We start from the raw sequence: 20345 nt of genomic DNA, 5'->3' as shown, positions 1-20345 counted from the left end.
GCGCTGCCCTCCCTCCTGGCTCAGCTCTCGGGGTTCTCTCGGCTTTCCAGGCCGGCCCGAGGACCCTTGGCCCAGCACGAGGCGCCCCGCAGACTCAGTCCCCTGTCTGGCTCCCTTCTGAGGCCTCACGCCAGGCCAGGGAAGGGAAAGATGGAGAGGGGTCCTGAGTCCGCCTCGAGTCAGGATCCAGAGAACGGAGTGTCTGTGGCAGAGGACAATCCTTGCCCCTCCGCCGGCCCCCCACCCCCCGAATAGAGGCTCGGGTCACCGGTGGGGCCGGGAGCCGAGGACCGCTTGCAGGACCGGGAGGCGGACTCGCGAGCGGCGGACGGACGCGGAGACTCGGGGGGGGGTGGGACGCGAGCCGGCCCCCTTCCCTTCCCACACCTCGCGGAGGACACACCTCCCGGCCTGGGGTCCCCCCCCGCCCCCCGCTCCCTGCCACCGCCTCGCACCTCCCCCGGCGCCGTCCTCGGCCCCGCCCCCCCGTCCCTCCTTCTCCCGACCTTGTCCCTCCCTCTCTCCCCGCTCCCGACACCACCTCTCCCCTACTCCCTCCCCGCGCCGCTAAGTTTCTCCGCTCGGGACCGCGCGCAGAGCCGGGGCCGGGCCGGAGCGGCGTCCCCGCTGCCTTGGCCCCGCGCGCAGACCCCCGGCCCGGCCCCGGCCCCCACCGAGCCATGCTGTGCGGCCGCTGGAGGAGCTGCCGCCGCCGGCCCGAGGAGCCCCCGGTGCCGGCCCAGGTCGCGACGCCGGTCGCTCTCGCGCCCCCGGACGGCGGCAGCAAGAGGCCCGGGCTGCGGGCGCTGAAGAAGATGGGTCAGTGACCGACGGGGGCGTGCGGGGTGGGCGCGGACTGCCCCGGGGGGCCGCTTGGGACGGCGGGGGTGTGCGGGCGAGCCGTCGTGGGCTTCCCGGGCTGCGAGGGTCGGAATGCCAGCACCGTTCCGGCTTGGGGGGGTCGCAGCTTCGGTCACCCGACGTTCCGGGGCCGAGCGAGGCGCGCCGGTGGCCTTCGCTTCCCACCAGGAGGCGCCCGCCGGGCGTGCTGGAGTGGGAGTTTGGGCGCCGGGCGAGGATCGGGGTCCCGGAGGACCTGGTGCCTAGAGTGGGGGAGACAGTCTGGGGGTGTCCCTCACCCGCCTCCCCAGCACCCTGTGCCTTCCAGGGTCCGCGGGCGCCCCCGGGGCATCCTGGGTTCTTGGCCGCCCTTAGCGGGGCAGGGGAACTGGGGAAGAGGCCGGCCTCTCAAGCCAGCCCTCCAGCCCTGCGGCCCCCACAGGGGTTGCAGCAGCCACGCGGCACTGGTAGGACTGGTCGAACTGGTGAGAATACTGTCCTTGGAGTCAGAAAGGCAGAGTCTCAGGTTTGGGGGAAGTGACTGTAGGGAAGGAATGTACAGTGTGGCTCATTAGGCATCTCCCAGAGTCCGGCTGCATTGGGTGGTTACAGAGGTGGCATCACCCAGTCTTCCTCACTCTCCTGAGAGGTACCTGGTATAATTCCCATTTCACAGATGAGGAAACTGACTCAGAGAAGTCGAAGAATTTGTCAGTGGCCACCCAGCTAGTTAAGGGCAAGGGCTGAAATGGAGGCTGTGTGCAGCCACACTGCCGAAGGGACCGCTCAGAGCCTGGGCAAAGTGTGGCCAACTGGGAGTGGGGAATGTGTGCGAGTGTTGTAGAAAACGCACAGTGAAACTGAAATGGTGTGTTCGAACTGCTGTTGGTAAATAGTTAATGATGGAGAGGTGGGTGTGGGGCTGGGGGAACAGGGCAGGGTTGCCCAGGAGACCAGTGTGGATCTTGGGGCAGAATTCAGGGGACCGATTGCCAGTCTTGCCTTCTCTTTGTCACTGCCCCCCACCTTGTTCTTACTTCTACCTCCTGTCACTCATGCGATCTGAATTGACTGAGCTCTACGTTCTGAGCACTGAACCTGGCACTCTCCTTACAGAGACATAAGACACATGATCTCTGCCTTACCCTTCAATCATTCATGCATTCGGCAGACATCTATTGAGTGCCTATAGTATGCTCTGTCCTGGGATTCAGCAACAAATAAGACAGACACAGTTCTGGCCCTTTAGAGAGTGGAGGCATCAGCAAGGAGGTCAGACATTGAGGCAAAGAAACCACACTAGGAAGGGAGGGGACAAATTAGTTGCTGGGGAGCCGGCGAGGGCCCTGCCTGCACCCCAGAGCCAGAGGGAGACTGGAGCGAGGCGTGGGGGAGAGGCAGGTGGGGGCCAGATCCTCAAGGCCTCTCCTTATAGAGTTATGGATTTGCCCTGGGGGCAGCAGGAGCCCCAGAAGGTCTCAGGCAGGAGGAGGGAGGCAGGGCTCAGGCAGAGTAGAAGCACATTGGATGAAGGCAGGGGTGAATCAAAGAGAACCATGGGAGGGAGGCTGAGGACGAAGGCAGGGGTGAATCAAAAAGAACCATGGGAAGGAGACTGAGGAATCGGTTGGTCAAGCTATGGTGGGGCTCAGACTTGGGCTGGAGCAACCGAGTTGCATTCTAGAACCACCTGGGAGGTGGACTGGGCTGGACTCTGCAGTTGATGGGATCTGAAAGGTGTCTCTGGTGGGTGGCAGTGTCATTCTCTGGGTCTTGGGGAGAGGGGGATGGCTGTGGGGAGTTGAGGTGCCACCGAGACATCCGGGGCTGGTCACCGAGACATCCAGGGCTGGTCACCGAGACATCCGGGGCTGGTGTGGGGCCAGAGAAGCAGAAGCAGAGGTGGCGGATGCTGTGGGAGGGCTGGGGTGCTGCCCCCCCATACCCACCTGCTTCTTCATTCCACATACGTTTGCTTAGCCCTGTCATGTGTCGTGGCACTGTGCCAAGGGCTAGGGCCACGGAGATGAATATCACAGTACTTTGCCCTCGGGGAGCACACAGTTTAGTAGCAGGAGATACTCGCAGACAGGTAATTACAGCTGAGCCCAGGACTCAGCTTCATGGCATGAGTAAAGCTGCACGGGGGCATCCCATCCTAGTGACATTGTCAGGACCTGTGTGGGTGGCAGAATGTCACCCGGGCTGTCCTCCCTTCCCACCGCTGCCCTGTCCTGCTGAGTGACTGCCGAGAAAGGAATGTCCAGTTTCTGGGGAATGCCCCTTCCCCAGGCCTCACTGACTCCAGGAACAGGGTGGAGACACAACCCAGGCGTCCTGGGGCCCTGCCTGTCAGGCCATCAAGGCCAGGCCCACCACCCAGGGAGCTCCCACCGCCACAGCAGCCGTGGCTCCTCCCCAGATGGCTCTCAGGGCTGCCCCCTATCACGGTCATGGCCACACCCCTTAGGCTAACAGACAACAGATTTTATTTCAGGTCAAGAGACTAGAGCAGGGAGTGGCTTGGAGGTCAAAGGCTCAGAGGGGCCAAAGGGAAAGAAAGGGCTTTTTGGGTCATCTTGAGGGGGAACTGGGATGATGCGAAGGAGGGAGGAACACCACCTCCTACCCCCCCACCCCCCGGGGTTGCAGGCTTAGCTGTCCCCAGGAAGCCAGGGAATAGCTGGAGAGAGCTGGAGCTCAGGGAGCACCTGCGGAGCCAGACGGAGTGCTGAGCTTGCTGAGCTTGCTGAGCTTGCGTCTGGCAGGAACCTACTTAATCCTCGGCACCCCGGAGGAGAAGGTGCTGCTGCAGGCCTCACAGGGCAGATCAACTGGCGGGGGTGAAGTCTCCAGCCCGAGGCCCACATGGCTAAGGAGGCAGCCGCCAAAGCCTAGGTTTCAGTGTTGGCTCTTTATTGCCAGAATTAATGAATACTAATTAACACCTTTATAACACTGAGCGAGGGCTTTTCACCTATTAACTCCTTTAATGCTCACAATTGTATGAGCTATGTGGTACCATAAGCCTCATCTTACAAACGAGAAACTGAGATTTGGAGAAGTTCAACGCTGGGAAGGAGCTGAGAGAGGATTTGAACCCAGGCGTCTGGCCCCAGGTCCAAACTCCTATCACAATGAGGGAGTGAGTGATCTGTGCTACTCCTCTCCCCAACAGAGGCCCTGCCAGCCCCCAGACGTGTCCTCATAGGCTTACCACATAAAATACAGGATGCCCCGTTAAACGTGAGTTTCAAATAAACAACAGATCATTTGGGACAAACTCATACTAAAACATTACTTGTTGTTTATCCGAAATGTGAATTTAACTGGGCATCCCGAATTTCATCTGACAGCCCTATCTCCCCAGAGCCCCTGTCTGTGCCCGCGCCCCTCATGCTCCGCCCTTGCCGCTAATCCTCCCAGTGAGCAGAGCTCTGAGTGGGCAGAATCCCGTTCCCTCTCTTTCCCGGCCCGCAAGCATCCACCAAGTGCCACGGGGGCCAGAGGGCTCTCGCTATGGCCAGCCCAGGATGTCTCCTGGAGGGTGAGTGGGGCTGCCGTGTGTGGAGTTGGCAGGTGGGGGTCCTGGCAGGTGCCTGGGCTGGTGGGAGGGAGAGTTGGGCGGCCGTGCTGGCTAAGCCGGGGTATGCCAGGCAGGACTAGGGGGCTGGCCCTGTCATGCCGTGTGGCCTCCCTCCCCTCTCCTCCTTCTTCGGCTCTGGGGAGGCCCCCTCCTACGACCTCTGCCCCCCAGATCGGCTTTCATGCCTGTTCTGGCCCTGCCCGGAAGGGTGCCGCCACCGTCGGTGGCACTGTGTCTGGCCAGGGACAGGGGAGGCACCGCCTGCCTTTTCTGACTGCGTTGACTCTCCCAGGAATGTTATGGACTCTGGCGCTGAGCTCCACTGGTCTCTGGCGCTGGGTGTGGCAGCCAGTCCCGGCCGGGGGACAGCCTTGGTACCTGAAGAGCTGGGGCTGCCTGCTGGCCAGAGAATTAGGCTGGGAAGGGGTCTGGGACCCCTCACCATCGTGTGTTCCCCCCCAGAAGCATTAGGAAAAGCTTCTCTTCCTCTCCTCCCCCCCTTGGCATGAAGCTCTGTGCTGTTGCTACTCACTGCATTCTCACATTCCTGCTGGAGCCCCGGGTGCCCTTCCTGAGTGTGCAGAGCACGCGCACACACCAGCGCACACACCCTGTGTGCACACACACCCCCCTTGCTCGAGGCCTACCACTTGCACACCCTGCTGCCTACGTATTACCCCTCTTGTCTACACTCGCTGTACCCCCATAGCACACCCTCACCCCCACCGATGGCCAGCTCTGGCCTCTGCCCACCACCACACGGCCACGGCCCCTGCGTCCTTCCTGGGCTTGGGTGACCCACACTATTGTGGGCGCACACAGCTTGCCCTCTCATAATTCCAGTGGCCCATCTACGAAAACGGGCCAGGGGTGAGGGGTGGGTGGGTTGAGGATCAGGGATGGACCTGGCCTCCCCATGGCCCTTCCAGGTCTGCCACTGAAAACAGCCTCCTGCCCCCGGCCTTGGCCACTGACACAGAACTGCTGAGGCCGCAGACCACACACAGACCAAACCGCCCAGGCTGAAGGTGATAGTCGGGAAACCGGGCTGTCCATTCCTCACCTCCCCCTGGCCCGTCTCTGGGGGCTGAGATAAGCAGTTGGCCCAGAGAAGGTGTCTGAGCCCCAGCTGACAACACTGAACTGGGCTGAAGAAGGGCCCAGCTGGAGACCATGAGACCGGGGGGGACAGATGTGCGGGAATACCTGGGCCCCCTCCTCCCCCTCCCCCCTCCCCCGGCCCCCGCCTCACTTTATTATGATTTAGTGAGTGCCCACTGCGGGCCAGGCCCTAAACTGAGCGCACCTGCGCGTTAGCTCATTCGAGGTTAAGGCACCCCCAACTCTCAATGCATTCGGGATCCACCACCTGCAGACTCGGGACCCTGGATACGTTAGCTGCTCTGTACCTCTTGAATAGCTTTACTGAGATATGAATTCACATATCATACAGTTCACCCATTTAAAGCATACAGTGGTTTCTGGCCTATTATGTTACTAATTTTTTAAGTCGTGGTAAAAAATATATATATATCATAAAATGGACCATTTTCACCATTTAGAAGTGGCTAATTGAGTGGCATTAATTACACGCACAGTGTTAGGCATTCATAATGTTGTGCTAGTTCCAAAACTTTTCCATTACCCTAAACAAACAAAAACCCCTCTGTAGCCATTAACCAGTAATTTCCCCCTTCCTCCCTTCCCGTAGGCCCTGGTAACTTCTAATTATATTCTGTCCCTGAATTTTTTTTATTGAGGTGTATGGGACATACAATTGGTCCCGATGAATTTGACTATAGACACCGCATATAAATGGAATCATACAATTATCTATCCTTTTATGACAGGCTTATTTCACTTAGCATAATGTTGTCAAGGTTCATCCACGTAGACTAGACCAGATGCCCCTCCTCTTTACGGCTGAATAATATTCCACGGTATGTCTGTACCCGCTTTTGCTTCTCCATTCATCTGTTGATGGACATTTGGGTGGTTTCTATCTTTTGCCTATTGTTCATCATTTTTACTGCTGCTGTTTCATGATTGTTCCCCCTCTGTTCAGTCAAGGTGGCCATGGCACTGGCCCAGCCCAGCTCCACGTTCAAGGCTGGGATGTTTAGATAGATAACCCACTGGAAGCACAGGAGGCAGGAAACTTGTACACCTGCTCCAAGCAGGTAGGAATGAGGTTGAGGAAGCATCTGTGGGTTTGGGCCCTGGCAGGACCTATAAATGTTGACTGGGTGCCTGGGCAGAGAGCCAGGTGCCTCCCAGCACCACTGCCTAAGGCCTGGGCCCTCCTCCTGGCCTCACCCCCTTACCTCTGTTGATCCTGCCCTTCCTGTCTGGAACCGCAATCCCTTCGCTACCCCAGGGCTCAGAAGCTGAAGCAATGGGGAAATAGTGTCACCTGCCCAGGCAGGGACTCAGCACCTGGCTCAGCCTGGCACTGAACTCTGGCTTTTCCAATGGATACGTGTTTCGGAGGCAATGTGGTCCGAGAAGCAGGGAGATCCAGAGGCCAGTGCCAGCTGGGCGGGCAGACTGGGATGTCACCCTTTCCCCCAACAGGCTCCTGGGGAGCTGAGGATGAGGGCCAGGGGCAGGGGCCCCCTCAACATGGGAACCTATTCCAGCGGAGGGCTGATCAGAAGTTCAGGCTCCCTGTCTCGATGTCCTGTTTGCAGAATCCTCTGGACAAAGCAGGCCCTCGGTGACTCACCTCCATTTCCGGCCTTAGTCATTCACTAGCCCCCCTTCTCCCCGCACCCTCCCCAACTATGGGCTTGGCATCTGAGGGCTGGCAGGGTCAGGGGAGGTGGCCCCAGGCTCTGCCTGGTTGTCACGGGAACAGGGAGTTCCTTTCCCACAGCTGAGGAGGTAGAGGAGGGCTGTGCTCAGTTGTGGCCGCACTACAGGTTTCCCAAATGTCCTGCCCCCCAACCCATTGCTTCTCAGGCTGAGGAAATTCAGAAGTTGCCCAGATGTGAGTGCGGAGGGCTGAGGGTCTGGTGAGTCTCTTGGCCTGGTGTGTGCCACGTTCTAGCTCTTTGTCTGGAAAGAGGAGGGTTCCACCTCCCCTCCCTAGCTAGGGGGCACTGAATGGGCACAATTCAGACCCAGGAGGCCGGTCTGAATCCTGAGAGACCCTTTGGAGCCATTAAAGCCACAGGCTAGCCCCAACGGGGACCATAGGCTCCTCTGCATGGCAGGCTTCTCCTCCTGGCCCTGAGGCCCTGATTTTCAATCACAGTCACCCTCAAAGTCACAGGGGAGATTTTTAAACATCGATACCGAAGTCCCAACCCACACCTGCCAGACAAGAACGTCTGTGCTGTGATCGGAATCACTCCTCCAGGTGATTCCGATCACAGCCTGGGTTCAGAAACCCTGACCCCCAAGGAAAGGACAGATAAGGTAGCGCTGGGGGTAGAATGCACTTAGTTCCCGAGTTGTCGGTACATCTGCCGACATGGCTCGTCCTCCCCTTTCAGAAAACCCTGGCTGTGAACCTGGCTCTGGGATGAACACTGAGGTGTGGATATAAGACTTTGTCCCTGTCCTTGGGTTTATTAAAGTTTGCTGAAATTACAATTTGGGTGGGATGTTTTAGTTAAATTAGAAAGTGCTGTTGGTGATCAGGGAGGGAGAATGCCCATTTGAGGACAAATCAAGGAAGGCTTCCTGTAGGAGATGGTGTGTGAGCTGGTCCTTGAAGGAGTCCTGTGTGAGGAAGAGAGACAAGAAGGATCCTACAAAGGCCCCCAGAGAGAGTGAGAGAAGGCCCAGGGACTTCGGCTTGGTTTCAGAGGTCAGAGTTCACAACAAACAGGGGCCTTGGGGCCACAAAGGCCTAACGTCAAACCCAGTATTGGGGGCTTGTTAAAATAAAGGGAGGAAGAGACACCCACTGTCCTGTTTCATTTGGCTCACACAGTGGTGTTTTAGGGGGTTTTTGTTTCAATTTGATGTAGTTGCCAACGTTGAAAAGTCCGGAGGCTTCACATACTACTCCAGCTTCCTGTTCTCTGGAAACTCTGGGCCCTCATCCACACCTAGCTGCCCTCCTCCTTCCAAAGGGCATGGACCCTCCAGTTTGCCGGGTTCCCACTCTTTCTGGCTCGTAAACCTTTGGTACTGACCTGTAACTCGACAAACGAGAGCAGGACGTGGCACCCCCAGGACGGGCGGGGTCTTCCCTGAAGTTCCGACTTGGCCGCGGGTGCTCCTGCCGGCTTCACTGCGTGCATGGCGAACACAGGGCCTAGAGCAGTCACGGGTTCCTGTCACCAAGGCTGTGTAACTCAGAAGTGCCAGGGTTGGGATTTGCCTCCCCGGGCCCCTGAATTTAAATTCTGCACCACCCCCACCCCCACCACGATAGCAAGGACAAGGGACAGAGTTCAGTGTAGTGGCCACGGGTAAATGTGCTGGAGCCTGACCTCCAGGGTTTGAAGCCTGCTTCCACCACTTTGTAGCCATGGCATTCTGGCAAGTTCCTTAAGCTTCTCTGTACTCGTTTTCTCGTGTGTGAATTCATGAGTAGGGCCTGGCATGCGGTAGATGTTTTGTAAGCATTTCTACTCACTGAGGAAGGTGGACACTGTGGAGAGCACAGGTGGGGTGAGGTGGGATTGTGACAATGGCTGGGCACGGGGGCGGGCCCAGTGTCACCGGAGACCACGCTTTCAGCGGGACACAAAGAGGACACCTGGACATCAGCCCCCGGCTGGCCTTGGCAGGGCTGGTCCTGCAGTCCTTGGCCTGTGACCCTGGAGCCCAAGTGGCCTCTGCTGTCCTCCCTTGTCTTGGGGAACGCAGAGGCGAGGAGCTTGGATTGCAGCAAGAGAGATTTAGGTTAGATAGTGAGACTACCTTCTTGATGTCAGGGTTTCGCCTCAAGGGAAAAGGCTGTTGGTGGCAGACTCTGGTCTTGAAGTCTGAAGACCGGGTTGGAAGGGAGTGGCAGAGGGTGACCTTTAGGGAGGCCTAAGTCCCAGGCGCCACCTGAGGGACTGCTTTGCTCTAAGGGCCTCTGGAGGCAGTTGCTTGACCGAGACAGGAGGTACTGGTGCTCCCCCCACAGGGGGGCTTGGGTGGGACACACCAAGCGTGGCCTTGGGGGCTCAGGAGCCTAAGGCCAAATCCAGTACTGGGGACGTGTTACGCTCTAGGAGAGGACGAGTGGCCGGTGAGGGCTCGCAAGGCTGGGAAGAGGGTGGAGGGAGCGAGGGGCAAGGCCTGGGCGCCCCCCTCCCCCGACGCCCTCCGGCCTCTGCCCCCCGCCCCCGCAGGCCTGACGGAGGACGAGGACGTGCGCGCCATGCTGCGGGGCTCCCGGCTCTGCAAGATCCGCTCGCGGACGTGGCACAAGGAGCGGCTGTACCGGCTGCAGGAGGACGGCCTGAGCGTGTGGTTCCAGCGGCGCATCCCGCGCGCGCCGTCGCAGCACATCTGTGAGCCGGGGCGGCGGGCGCGGGGTGGGCTGTGGGGACAGCGGCCCCGGTGACAGCGGCCCTGACCCGGCCGCGCGTGCTCCGTCCCCCCCCCGCCCCCCCCCTGCAGTCTTCGTGCAGCACATCGAGGCCGTCCGCGAGGGCCACCAGTCCGAGGGCCTGCGGCGCTTCGGGGGCGCCTTCCCGCCGGCGCGCTGCCTCACCATCGCCTTCAAGGGCCGCCGCAAGAACTTGGACCTGGCGGCGGCCACGGCCGAGGAGGCGCAGCGCTGGGTGCGCGGCCTGGCCAAGCTGCGCGCGCGCCTCGACGCCATGAGCCAGCGCGAGCGCCTCGACCAATATCCTGCCCGGGTGGTAGGGTGGCAGGGAGGGAGGACCCGTCCCCTGGGACCCGCGGGCGGAGCCAGAGCCCCTGGTCTTCAGAACAGAGGGTGACCACGCGGTCTCCGGTCCCTGGGGAGCCCGGTCTCGGCCCCGTGGAGGCCGCGGGCAGAGGGGAAGTACAGCCCCTAGACCCAGGCGGCGGGGGCGTCCCTGGCAGTCACCTGTGTGGGGTGGGGGGGGGCGGCGGTGCCCAGGCTGTCGCTGGTATTTCCTGAGCGCCCACACCTGGATCCACGCCTACCTGCACCGGGCTGACTCGGACCAGGACAGTAAGATGAGCTTCAAGGAGATCAAGAGCCTGCTCAGAATGGTCAATGTGGACATGAATGACATGTATGCCTACCGCCTCTTCAAGGTGGGCACCTGCCCCCACTCCCACCTCTGAGGCACCCGCGTCCCGCGCCCCCAGCCTTTGTGCACAGAGCGGCCTCTCCCTGTGGAGAGTCCACATCTGGGCCTAGTTGGCCTTTTGCACTCCCCTGAGGGCGCTGGGCCAGGATGGGCGTGCTGGCCCGGGACTTCTTTCCTCATCCTCAGGCAGAGCCCAGGGATGGGGAGGACCCCCCCCGCAGCCCCAGAGTGAGCAGCAAAGCTGTGACCGTGCAGGGCTTACACGTGGGCGTGCAGGCAGGAGTCGGCTCCCGGGCTCCCGTGCACTCCCTCCTCCACTATGACACACGGGGCGCCTCCCCGCGTGACCGGATACACCCCACACGTGGGAGCACTGACGGGGGTGCACGGGGGTGAACTCGGTGTCGGCGGCTGGGCCAGAGCACACGGCAGACGCCCGTGTGGGTGGTGACTGACCCACCTGAGACAGGCAAGAGGCGGGAGCCGTGGCGCCGGTCCACCTGGGCCCACAGCTCCACGGGATTCAGTTATTTGTGGCTCACTGACCCTGGGTGTGGCTTTGGGGACGGAAGGCCGGCCCTGCACACACACAGGAGGAGGGATTATGGCCAGTCCCGCCCCCCGGGGGGTCACTGCTTTTCCTCCCATATCTTGATTTTGGAGGGTAGGTCATGGTGCAGGGGGAAAGGCACTAAAGCCAAGAGACCTTCCTTAGAATCCCAGCCCTGCAGCGTACCAGCTGTGTGAGCTTGCGTGACACCCAGAGCCTCCTCGCTAGCACCCGGTTTTTCTGCCTGGGGGCTGGGGGACCCCCGGCTGCCCGGCAGGGTCGATGACGGATCCGTCGGTGCGGGCCGGCTTTCCCAGGGCGTCCTCCCCCTCTGAGCTGCGCCGCGCCCTGCCTTCCAGGAGTGCGACCACTCCAACAATGAGCGGCTGGAGGGGGCTGAGATTGAGGAGTTTCTGCGGGGGTTGCTGAAACGGCCCGAGCTGGAGGACATCTTCCATCAGTACTCGGGCGAGGACCGTGTGCTGAGCGCCCCGGAGCTGCTGGAGTTCCTGAAGGACCAGGGCGAGGACACCGCCACCCTGGCCCGTGCCCAGAAGCTCATCCACACCTATGAGCTCAACGAGACAGGTCGGGGTCTGATAGACGGGTTAGGGTCACCACGGCCCTGTCTCAGCATCTGACAGGTCCGGGGACTTCTAGCTAAGTGGGCTCTACGATTATTGGCTGTGGGGGCCATCTTGGGCAGGTTACCTTGCCTCTCGGAGACTCAGCTGCCACATCTGTGACATGGATTTAGTAGTGCACCTGCCTCATAGGGTTTGGCTGAAAATTAAATGGCGTGACTTATGGGGGCGCCTGGCTGGCTCAGGTGATAGAGCGTGCGATTCTTGATCTTGGGGTCATGAGTTCGAACCCCACGTTGGGTGTAGAGATCACTTTAAACAAACTAAATGGCGGGGCGCCTGGGTGGCTCAGTTGTTAAGCGTCTGCCTTCGGCTCAGGTCGTGATCCTGGAGTCCCGGGATCGAGCCCCCAGTGGGGCTCCCTGCTCGGCGGGAAGCCTGCTTCTCCCTCTCCCATGCCCCCTGCTTGTGTTCCCTCTCTCGCTGTCTCTCTGTCAAATAAATAAATAAAATCTTAAAAAAAAAAAAAAAAGCCTAAATGGCCTAACTTACGTAGAGTCCAGTCAGTAGCTAGGTGCTCATTATTACTAAGCTGAGTGAGCTTTGGGGGCCTGTGGGGCCAGACGTGGGGATCCTCCCGGTGGCCTGACACTCTCTTCTGCCTGTCCTGCAGCCAAGCAGCATGAGCTGATGACACTGGATGGCTTCATGATGTACCTGTTGTCACCCGAAGGGGCTGCTCTGGACCCGGCCCACACATGCGTGTTCCAGGACATGGACCAGCCCCTCTCCCACTACTTCATCTCCTCCTCACACAACACCTATCTGACCGACTCTCAGATCGGGGGGCTCAGCAGCACCGAGGCCTATGTCAGGTACCCTAGCGGGGGATGGTTGGGGTGAACACATCTGGGAACCCAGCTTGGGAATGCCATGGGGCTCAAATCATACTGTGGGCTTTATGAGCGGGGTGGGGCGGCAACCTGGCTCAGCCTGGCCATTGCTCTGTTCCGGGGCTCCCGCATGACCCCTCCGCCACCCATCTGTCTATCCGCAGGGCTTTTGCCCAGGGATGTCGCTGTGTGGAGCTGGACTGCTGGGAGGGGCCAGGAGGGGAACCCATCATCTATCACGGCCACACCCTCACTTCCAAGATCCTCTTCCGAGACGTGGTCCAGACCGTGCGCGACCACGCCTTCACTGTGAGCTCCCAGGACCCCCATGCCCAGCCCCAGAGCCTCCCCAGTGACCCCAGCGTCCTCTGTCCTTCCAGAAGAAACCGCCCTGCCCAGAGAATCGCTCACTCACCAAGTGCTGCTGGGACAGCTGGCCAAAGGGGTAGAAGAAAGCTGAGTGAGAGGCTCCCTTCCTCTACCCTGATGTTTAGTAATTGCAGTAAAATCACAAAATGTCCAGAAGAAAACCTTGCAGGTAGGGAAGGACATTTTAATCATGACTCCCAAGGAGAAAGCCATGAAAGAGAAGTCTGCATAAAATTGCGACTTCTGTCAAGCTATACGCAAATCTTACCCTCAAAAATTGGTGGGCTTGGGGGCACCAGGCTGGCTCAGTCAGGAGAGTGTGCGACTCTTGATCTTGGAGTCGTGAGTTCGAGCCCCACACTGGGTGTAGAGATTACTAAAAAAAAAATAAATAAATAAGCTTTTTTTTTTAAAGATTTTATTTATTTATTCATGAGAGACAGAGAGAGACAGAGAGAGAGAGGCAGAGGGAGAAGCAGGCTCCCAAGGAGTAGGGAGCCTGATGCGGGACTCGATCCCAGGACCCCGGGATCATGACCTGAGCCGAAGGCAGACGCTTAACCATCTGAGCCACCCAGGCGCCCTAAATAAATAAACTTTAAAAAATTATGGGCTGGGGGGAGTGTGTAACATAAACAACATGGCCAATGTCATTAACATATAAAGGGCATTTATACAACAAAACCACTCCTGCAGCTGCCCTCAGCTTCCCAGACATTCCACCCTTTCCCTGAGACCCCAGATCTGACCTCTGTCCCCCCAAAAACACACTGGCCCCGTTCCACCTACTCAGCCCCCCCAGAATGCCTTTGCCTGCCTGTCCTGAAGGGGGTTGGGGGCCAGGTGTAATGGGGGTCCTGGGAGGGGGAGGGGGAGGTGGCTCTGAGTTGCTGCCCCTCCCCCCCAGCTGTCGCCATACCCTGTCATCCTGTCCCTGGAGAACCACTGTGGGCTGGAGCAGCAGGCTGTCATGGCCCACCACCTTCGCACCATCCTGGGAGACGCGCTGGTGACAGAAGCGCTGGATGCCCAGAACCTGGAAGAACTGCCATCCCCAGAGGTAATGAATGCCCCCGGACTCTCAGCCCGGGTGGAGGAGGACCCGGCTGTGGTCCACCATCCACCCCCGCGATGCCACCTCCGCAGGTCGAGACCCCACACCTCTCTCTGCCTCAACCTCCCCGAGTTCCTCTGACATCTGCCACCCCACGGTCTCGTCACTCTCCTACCCACCAGTCTTGACTAGACCCACCCTGCCCTATTCAGGGCCTTCCGTGCCCCCCCGCCGCCCCACTTCGCTGCCCTGCCTAGAGAGTCCCTGCAACCTCAGCCACGGCCACCTCCGAGGCCTAGAGTGGCGCGTGCTCTCTACCTGAAGCTCCCTTCCCAGCCGAGCGCCACCTGCTTGGAATTTTCGCTCAGCGTAAACAACCCCTTCCTGTGATCTGAGGAAATTCCCTAGCTCTCTGGCCTGGGGTGGTTCTTCCTCCCAAACGCCAGAACATTTTATCTGCCTCCTCGGGACATTTGTGTTTTTCCGGCTCCTTGAGAAAACTCTCCTCCTACTCTCAATCCAAATATGCAGAGAATGTTGATTCACCTGTGTGTGTGTGTGTGTGATTTGATTTTTTTATTAGCATGAAACAAACACGGTTAAAAAAAATCGAGCTGTACAAAAGTGTATACAATGAAAAGCGGTTTTTGTTTGCCCTCGTTCTATTTCACAGGAAGTAACCATCTTTAAGTTTCTTGTGCGTCTTTCCAGAATTTTCCCGTGCGTCTATACCTAAGTGCAGAACTGTCCTCTCTTTCAAATGTTACACAAGGAAGCTCATGGGATTACATGTTCTACAGTCACTTTTGTCACAGGAGATCTTTTGGGAAGCGGGCTCCTTCTCTTCCGGTCCCGAGCTGCGTCATTCATTGGAAAGGCTACCGTGTCGTATTCTTGTCAGGAGGGACCTCCCTCGCCAGTCCCCCTGTTGGTGGCGCTATGTGTTGTTTCCCATTTTTTCCTGCTAGAAGCATCCCTCATCTTGGCGTGGCCTTTCCTGCGCCCCCGGGTCAGCCCCTCACGTAGCGGTGGTTGTGTGACTGATGGGCGAGAGGGCATAATCTCTCCACGTGGGGTCCCTACAGCAGCTGAAGGGCCGGGTCCTGGTGAAGGGGAAGAAGCTGTCAGCTGCTCGCAGCGAGGATGGTCGAATGCTGTCCGACCAGGAGGAGGAAGAGGAAGAGGAAGAAGAGGAGGCAGAGGCCACAGAACAGAGGCGGCGGGTGAGTGGGACGGCGGGCGCCCGGCTGGGGCAGGGAGCAGCTGCTTGGGGAGGGGAGGGGGAGCCAGGAGGACAGAGGCGCAGGAGCCGGTAGACCCCCTCTGAGGCTCATCTCCCAGGCCAAGCAGATCTCCCCCGAGCTGTCGGCCCTGGCCGTGTACTGCTGTGCCACCCGCCTGCAGACCCTGCGCCCCAACCAGGTGCCGCCCCAGCCCTGCCAGGTCAGCTCCCTCAACGAGCGCAAGGCCAAGAAGCTCATCCGAGAGGCAGGTAGGAGCTGGGACATCGGTTGTCTGGGGGCCGGAGGCGCCGTGGAGGCCGGCAGGCTCCTGGTGGCGCGGGGTGGGGGGGGCAATCCTGAAGTTGGTCTGGAAAGGAGACTTAAGAGGACTTCAGGGCCAGTGAGGGGGTCAGGAGGTCCCCAGTTCGGGGCTCAGGGAATGAGCGCCTGGCACCTGCCCGGCACCGGGCCGGCATGGGTGGAAGGAAGAGGGTCCAGGGAGGAGGGAGGCTGCTGCCTGCCTTCGCCGGACTCAAGCCTAGTGACAGGGCCAGACATAGGTGGGAGTGCCGGTGCAGGGTGACCAGTGGGCTGTGGCAGGGACAGGGGAAGCCGGGCAGAGGGCGTGAGGTCAGGGAAGGGCTCTGGAGCAGGGGAGGCGTGCCGGGACCCCAGACCAAAGGATGGGGTGGAAGGGGCCAGGTGAAGAAGGGGAAGGGGCTTCCAGGCTGGAGGAGCAGGTTGGACAAAGGCCTGGAGGACCCACAGCGCTGCTGGAGGAGTGCATGGGGGAGGCGGGATTAGAGCCGGATGTCAGTCTGGGGCCCCGTGTTCCAGGCACTGAGGTGGGGGCAGGATGCGGGGGGTTGGGGCTGGGGTGCAGGGCCGGGGTGTGGAAGGGGGTCCTTGGCCCTCTCTGGGCTTCAGCAGCCTTGTCTGGGAGGTCCTCTCAGCCCTGGGGTAGGCGGACCTGGGGCCGCGGGAGTTCAGCCTCTGTTCCCAGCTTGTCCCTGCAGCTGGGACAGAGGGAGTTACAGGCCCTGGCACTGCGTGAGGGGCCATCAGAGTCCTGCCCCAACTCTCCCTCAGGGAACAGCTTCGTCAGGCACAATGCCCGCCACCTGACCCGCGTCTACCCACTGGGGCTGCGGATGAACTCGGCCAACTACAGCCCCCAGGAGATGTGGAACTCAGGTTGTCAGCTGGGTGAGTGGGGACAGCAGTAGGGACCGGGGGGCAGGGCGCTGCCGTGGGGGGCGGCCTCCAGGGAGCCATGAGAGCCCCGGGCAGGGGTGGGGCCAGACAGCTTTCCAGAAGGTGGAAAGAGGTGTTTTCTTGGTCATAACAATGATTAAAATAATGGTCAGGAAATTAGGTGGGAAAACAAATCAGACTCATTTCTTCCTGACAGTGTAAAAGTCTCACATTTTTTATGAAGACAAAAGTTCAAAATCTCTACTCCCATGTGCCCCCGACACACACACACACACACACACACACACACACACACACACACACACACACACACACACCCCTGGCAGTCCCACGGAATCAACAGACAGGAGTGGGCTCTGGAGGGATGCTGAGCCCCAACAAAGGAGCAAAGGAGGGGAATACGGTCCCCTTGAGCGCAGATATGGAGACCGCAGGGTTTCTCGGACGCCACTCTGGCCTGGGCCTATGTTCAGCCCCACCCTATACCAGGGATAAAGTGTAGGTGACAATGGGGGCTGGGTCCCTTGGCTGCCGTGATGCACCCCCTAAGCCCCGGTGGGGGTGGGCAGTGAGACCCCGAAACAGAGTGGTGAGAGGAGGGACACTAAGAGCCCCTGCCCTGACCCCACTATGTCCACAGTGGCCTTGAACTTCCAGACACCAGGCTACGAGATGGACCTCAATGCCGGGCGCTTTCTCGTCAACGGGCGGTGCGGCTACATCCTGAAGCCCGCCCGCCTGCGGCAGCCCGACACAACCTTTGACCCCGAGTGCCCTGGACCCCCCAGAACTACTCTCACCATCCAGGTCAGCAGCCTGGACCAGGCCGTACCCCGGGGTCACAGCTAGCTCCGGAGGGGTCCTAGCCGGCAGGGCGCCAGCCTTTGGTTCCAGATGGTGGCGGCCTGGGGATGGCTTGGGGTGAGGGCAGTCTGACTCTCGGTCCTCATGTGGGCAGGGTCCGGGTGAGTGCTGAGGGCAAGGGGCTTCCTGCCCTAACCGAGGGGACAGGCAGCCGCGGGCCCGAGCAGGGGCCAGAGCGAAGCTCCCCTTCGTCCCCTGCAGGTGCTGACGGCGCAGCAGCTGCCCAAGCTAAACACTGAGAAGCCAAACTCCATCGTGGACCCCCTGGTGCGTGTTGAGATCCATGGGGTGCCCGCAGACTGTGCTCGAAAGGAGACCAACTACGTGCTCAACAACGGTGGGTGGGCGTGCTGGTGGCAGCAGCGTGGGCCTGGGGGCCGGCTGGCTCCTGACTCATGCCTCCGCCCTAGGCTTCAACCCCCGCTGGGGGCAGACCCTGCAGTTCCAGTTGCGGGCTCCAGAGCTGGTGCTGGTCCGGTTCGTGGTGGAAGATTACGACACCACCTCCCCCAATGACTTTGTGGGCCAGTTTACACTGCCTCTCAGCAGCCTGAAGCAAGGTTGGCGGGGACGGAGAGGGATGGGGGGAGGTCTGGGCCTCCAAGACCCTATTCACCTGGGCTTTGCGTGTCCTCCGAGAGCTTGCCCTGAGCCCAGGGGTGGGAGGTGGTTTGCGCCCCTGCGGTCCTGGCCCTGCTGGCGGGGGGGGGGGGGGGGGCGGGCAGAGAGCCTGACACGTGGCTGTGCTCCCCACAGGGTACCGCCACATCCACCTGCTTTCCAAGGACGGGGCCTCGCTGTCACCAGCCACGCTCTTCGTCCACATCCACATCCAGAGCTTCTGAGGGCAGGACTGACCCATGCCGGGGTTCTTCGGGTGCCAGTGTGCATCCCGTGGCAGAGGCCGTCTCCTCCTCTGGAGTGGAAGGGTGGAGGGGTGGAGGGAGGCCCAGGCCCTCCAGCCTGCTCGCTTTGCCCACTCCACTCTGGTCTCAACGGGGTGCTGGAGGCTGCTTTGGTCCCTCCTAAGAACAGGCCATTGCTCTTCTCCCTAGTGCCTCCGATTCTTGGCCTACTCCCTCGTGGCTCATGAAGAGCCAGGCCTGTTGCTGCCAGATTTGGGGAGAACATGTGAGCCTTCAGCTCTTCTCTGCCCCCCAGGGGGGCCCATCCCAGCCTCCTTCCCCCAAAGTAGTCCAGCCCCCTCCTTGCCTTCACCCCAGCCCAGGCATTAGCCACCCCCCAAGGCCCTCCCCTCTCCAGGCTTTCCTGGGCTCCTCCCTGCTGCTCTTGAACTTGAGCTCCCTTTCCGAGGAAGCCTGGGAGTAGATTTTAACTTGTGTCACAGAAGGGCCCGGGGAGAGGACAGTAAAACAAAACTATCGATTTTAAAAGATAAAGCAGCCAGTTTATTTTACTACTGCCGTACCGGAGCACTTCTGGGAGCCGGTGGGGGTGGGACGGGCAGAGGAGAGGCCCCAGCTCAAAATAGCCTGTCCCCTCCTCTTGGCTTAGACTTGCTTCCAGCACCATGAGACTGTGGGGACACCAAGTCACAAGCTCCCCCTGCCCCCTCACCATGAAGGGCCTTGAATGGGGAGGGAGCAGGTGGCCGGGGGGTGGGGGCGGTGTGGGCTTCTGCCAGGCAGAACTGTTATGTCCTAAAAGGGGACGGCGTCAGGACTCTGAGGGACCTCACACAGACCGCCGCTTTCTGGGTTCAGCTGCATTCAAGGCCCCCGTGTATTCAGTAGATGAATCCAAGACTTGGGGCTCTCCTTCCACCAGGGATAAAGGCCTGGAAACGAGCCCACCGCTCCAGGCTGCCTGGAGCAGCTGGGAGAGTATGCCGAGACACCAGAGGGCAGAGTCCAGAGAAGACCTGCCAGAAGGGAGACTTTCCGGGCTTCAGTGTGGAGCCCTGGCATTTTGGGTTCCATCAGGCAAAAGCACGAACACTGAACCAGGGCAGAGCTTGAGGACAGTTCCCGGCTCGGAAATGGCACCCGGGCTGGGGCTTGAATGGGCCCCACGGAACCCAGGACCGGGCCATCTCACCCTCCTGCAACCCACGACCCGATGCAGGACGTGAGCGCCTCCCCCTGCTCTCCGCGCCTGCTGAGAGTGGCGTTTGGTTCTGATGAATCCGTGTGTCTCAAGGAGGATGCTCACACTCTGAAGGGGCTCGGAAGCCTCCCGATGCAGGAACCGCAAAGGCCGGGGCCGGGCAGCCCGACACCTGGTTCTCAGGGCCGTCAGGAGGCCAGGCAGCTGGACCGCAGGCCTGCAGAGGGAGGCCCTGAGGAGGGAGGCACAGCAAGGCCGAGTCCAGTTCCGGGGGGACCCAGAGCAGCAGTTCGAGTCGTCCCAGCCCCACGGGGCCAGCTCTGCTCGGGGCCTGGGTGAGGGTCCCATGTCAGGTGAGCGCTGGAGCCCTGGCTGAGCCCCCCCAACCCCATCCCGCTTCTCTTCTCTGGTTTGGTAAAGCACGAGGAAGCGTTTCCTGCTAGGGTGAGAGCCCCAACGCTGGGAAGTGGGCCTTGCAAGGGCAAGTCTGCAGTGCAGGAAAACGGGTGGTGGAAGGTGGAGGCAAAGAAGTCACTTGTAACTGCAGAGGTTCCACCCACAAGGCTGTGTTCTCAGCCCAAATCTAAGGCTGGGGATGAAGGCCTGAGCCTTCAGGGGCTAGAGTGACTGGTGGGCGAGGGGAGAGACAAAGGGGCTGGTTTAGGAGGGGCCTCACAGATGATCCTGGGGGGACGTCCTGTGTCCTCAGGCTGCAGCCCAGTTCCCTGGAAAGGGGCTCCCTCGGAGGCACCAGCCATGGGGTCCCCGAAAGCGGCACGGGGTCGGGGAATGGATGAGAAGCTCCAGAGGAAGAGAACGGGGCAGGTGAATGCAAAGTCTAAATGCAGTTACTGGGGCCCTTCCTTGGAGACCCGGTTCGGTAGGTGTGCAGTGGGGCCTGGTGAC

At 60.2% G+C, this 20345-nt stretch overlaps 1 protein-coding gene across 2 annotated transcripts; it reads left to right on the top strand.

The window, feature by feature from the left end:
• The first annotated feature begins 10 nt into the window (after window positions 1-10).
• On the top strand, window positions 11-18772 carry PLCD3 (phospholipase C delta 3). 2 transcript variants are annotated; one of them, XM_025861832.2, is made up of 15 exons: window positions 11-819; window positions 9724-9885; window positions 9995-10223; window positions 10495-10624; window positions 11530-11758; window positions 12428-12629; window positions 12812-12956; window positions 13924-14076; window positions 15156-15293; window positions 15412-15562; window positions 16383-16499; window positions 17149-17315; window positions 17574-17709; window positions 17783-17932; window positions 18129-18772. In XM_025861832.2, exons 1-15 carry the CDS (start codon window positions 681-683, stop codon window positions 18215-18217), a joined length of 2337 nt encoding a protein of 778 aa, XP_025717617.2. In that variant the 5' UTR covers window positions 11-680; the 3' UTR covers window positions 18218-18772. The 2 variants fall into 2 exon arrangements, with proteins under 2 accessions (XP_025717617.2, XP_073745243.1); XM_073889142.1 differs by lacking the exon at window positions 11-819 and adding an exon at window positions 4345-4387.
• Window positions 18773-20345: the final 1573 nt, after the last annotated feature.

This window comes from Callorhinus ursinus, unplaced genomic scaffold (genome assembly GCF_003265705.2).
Source record: "Callorhinus ursinus isolate GAN/ISIS: 27379988/994484 unplaced genomic scaffold, GSC_fseal_2.0 scaffold102, whole genome shotgun sequence".
Classification (NCBI taxonomy): Eukaryota; Metazoa; Chordata; class Mammalia; order Carnivora; family Otariidae; genus Callorhinus; species Callorhinus ursinus.
The sequence above is the reverse complement of the archived record's forward strand: the minus strand, read 5'-3'. Positions and strand labels throughout refer to the sequence as shown.

Coding starts and splice junctions, on each gene's coding strand:
- PLCD3 (XM_025861832.2), top strand. CDS start 681: ATGCTGTGCGGCCGCTGGAGGAGCTGCCGCCGCCGGCCCGAGGAGCCC. Junction 10,625..11,529: donor ATGCCTACCGCCTCTTCAAG/GTGGGCACCTGC, acceptor CCTGCCTTCCAG/GAGTGCGACCACTCCAACAA. Junction 16,500..17,148: donor GAACTCAGGTTGTCAGCTGG/GTGAGTGGGGAC, acceptor CTATGTCCACAG/TGGCCTTGAACTTCCAGACA.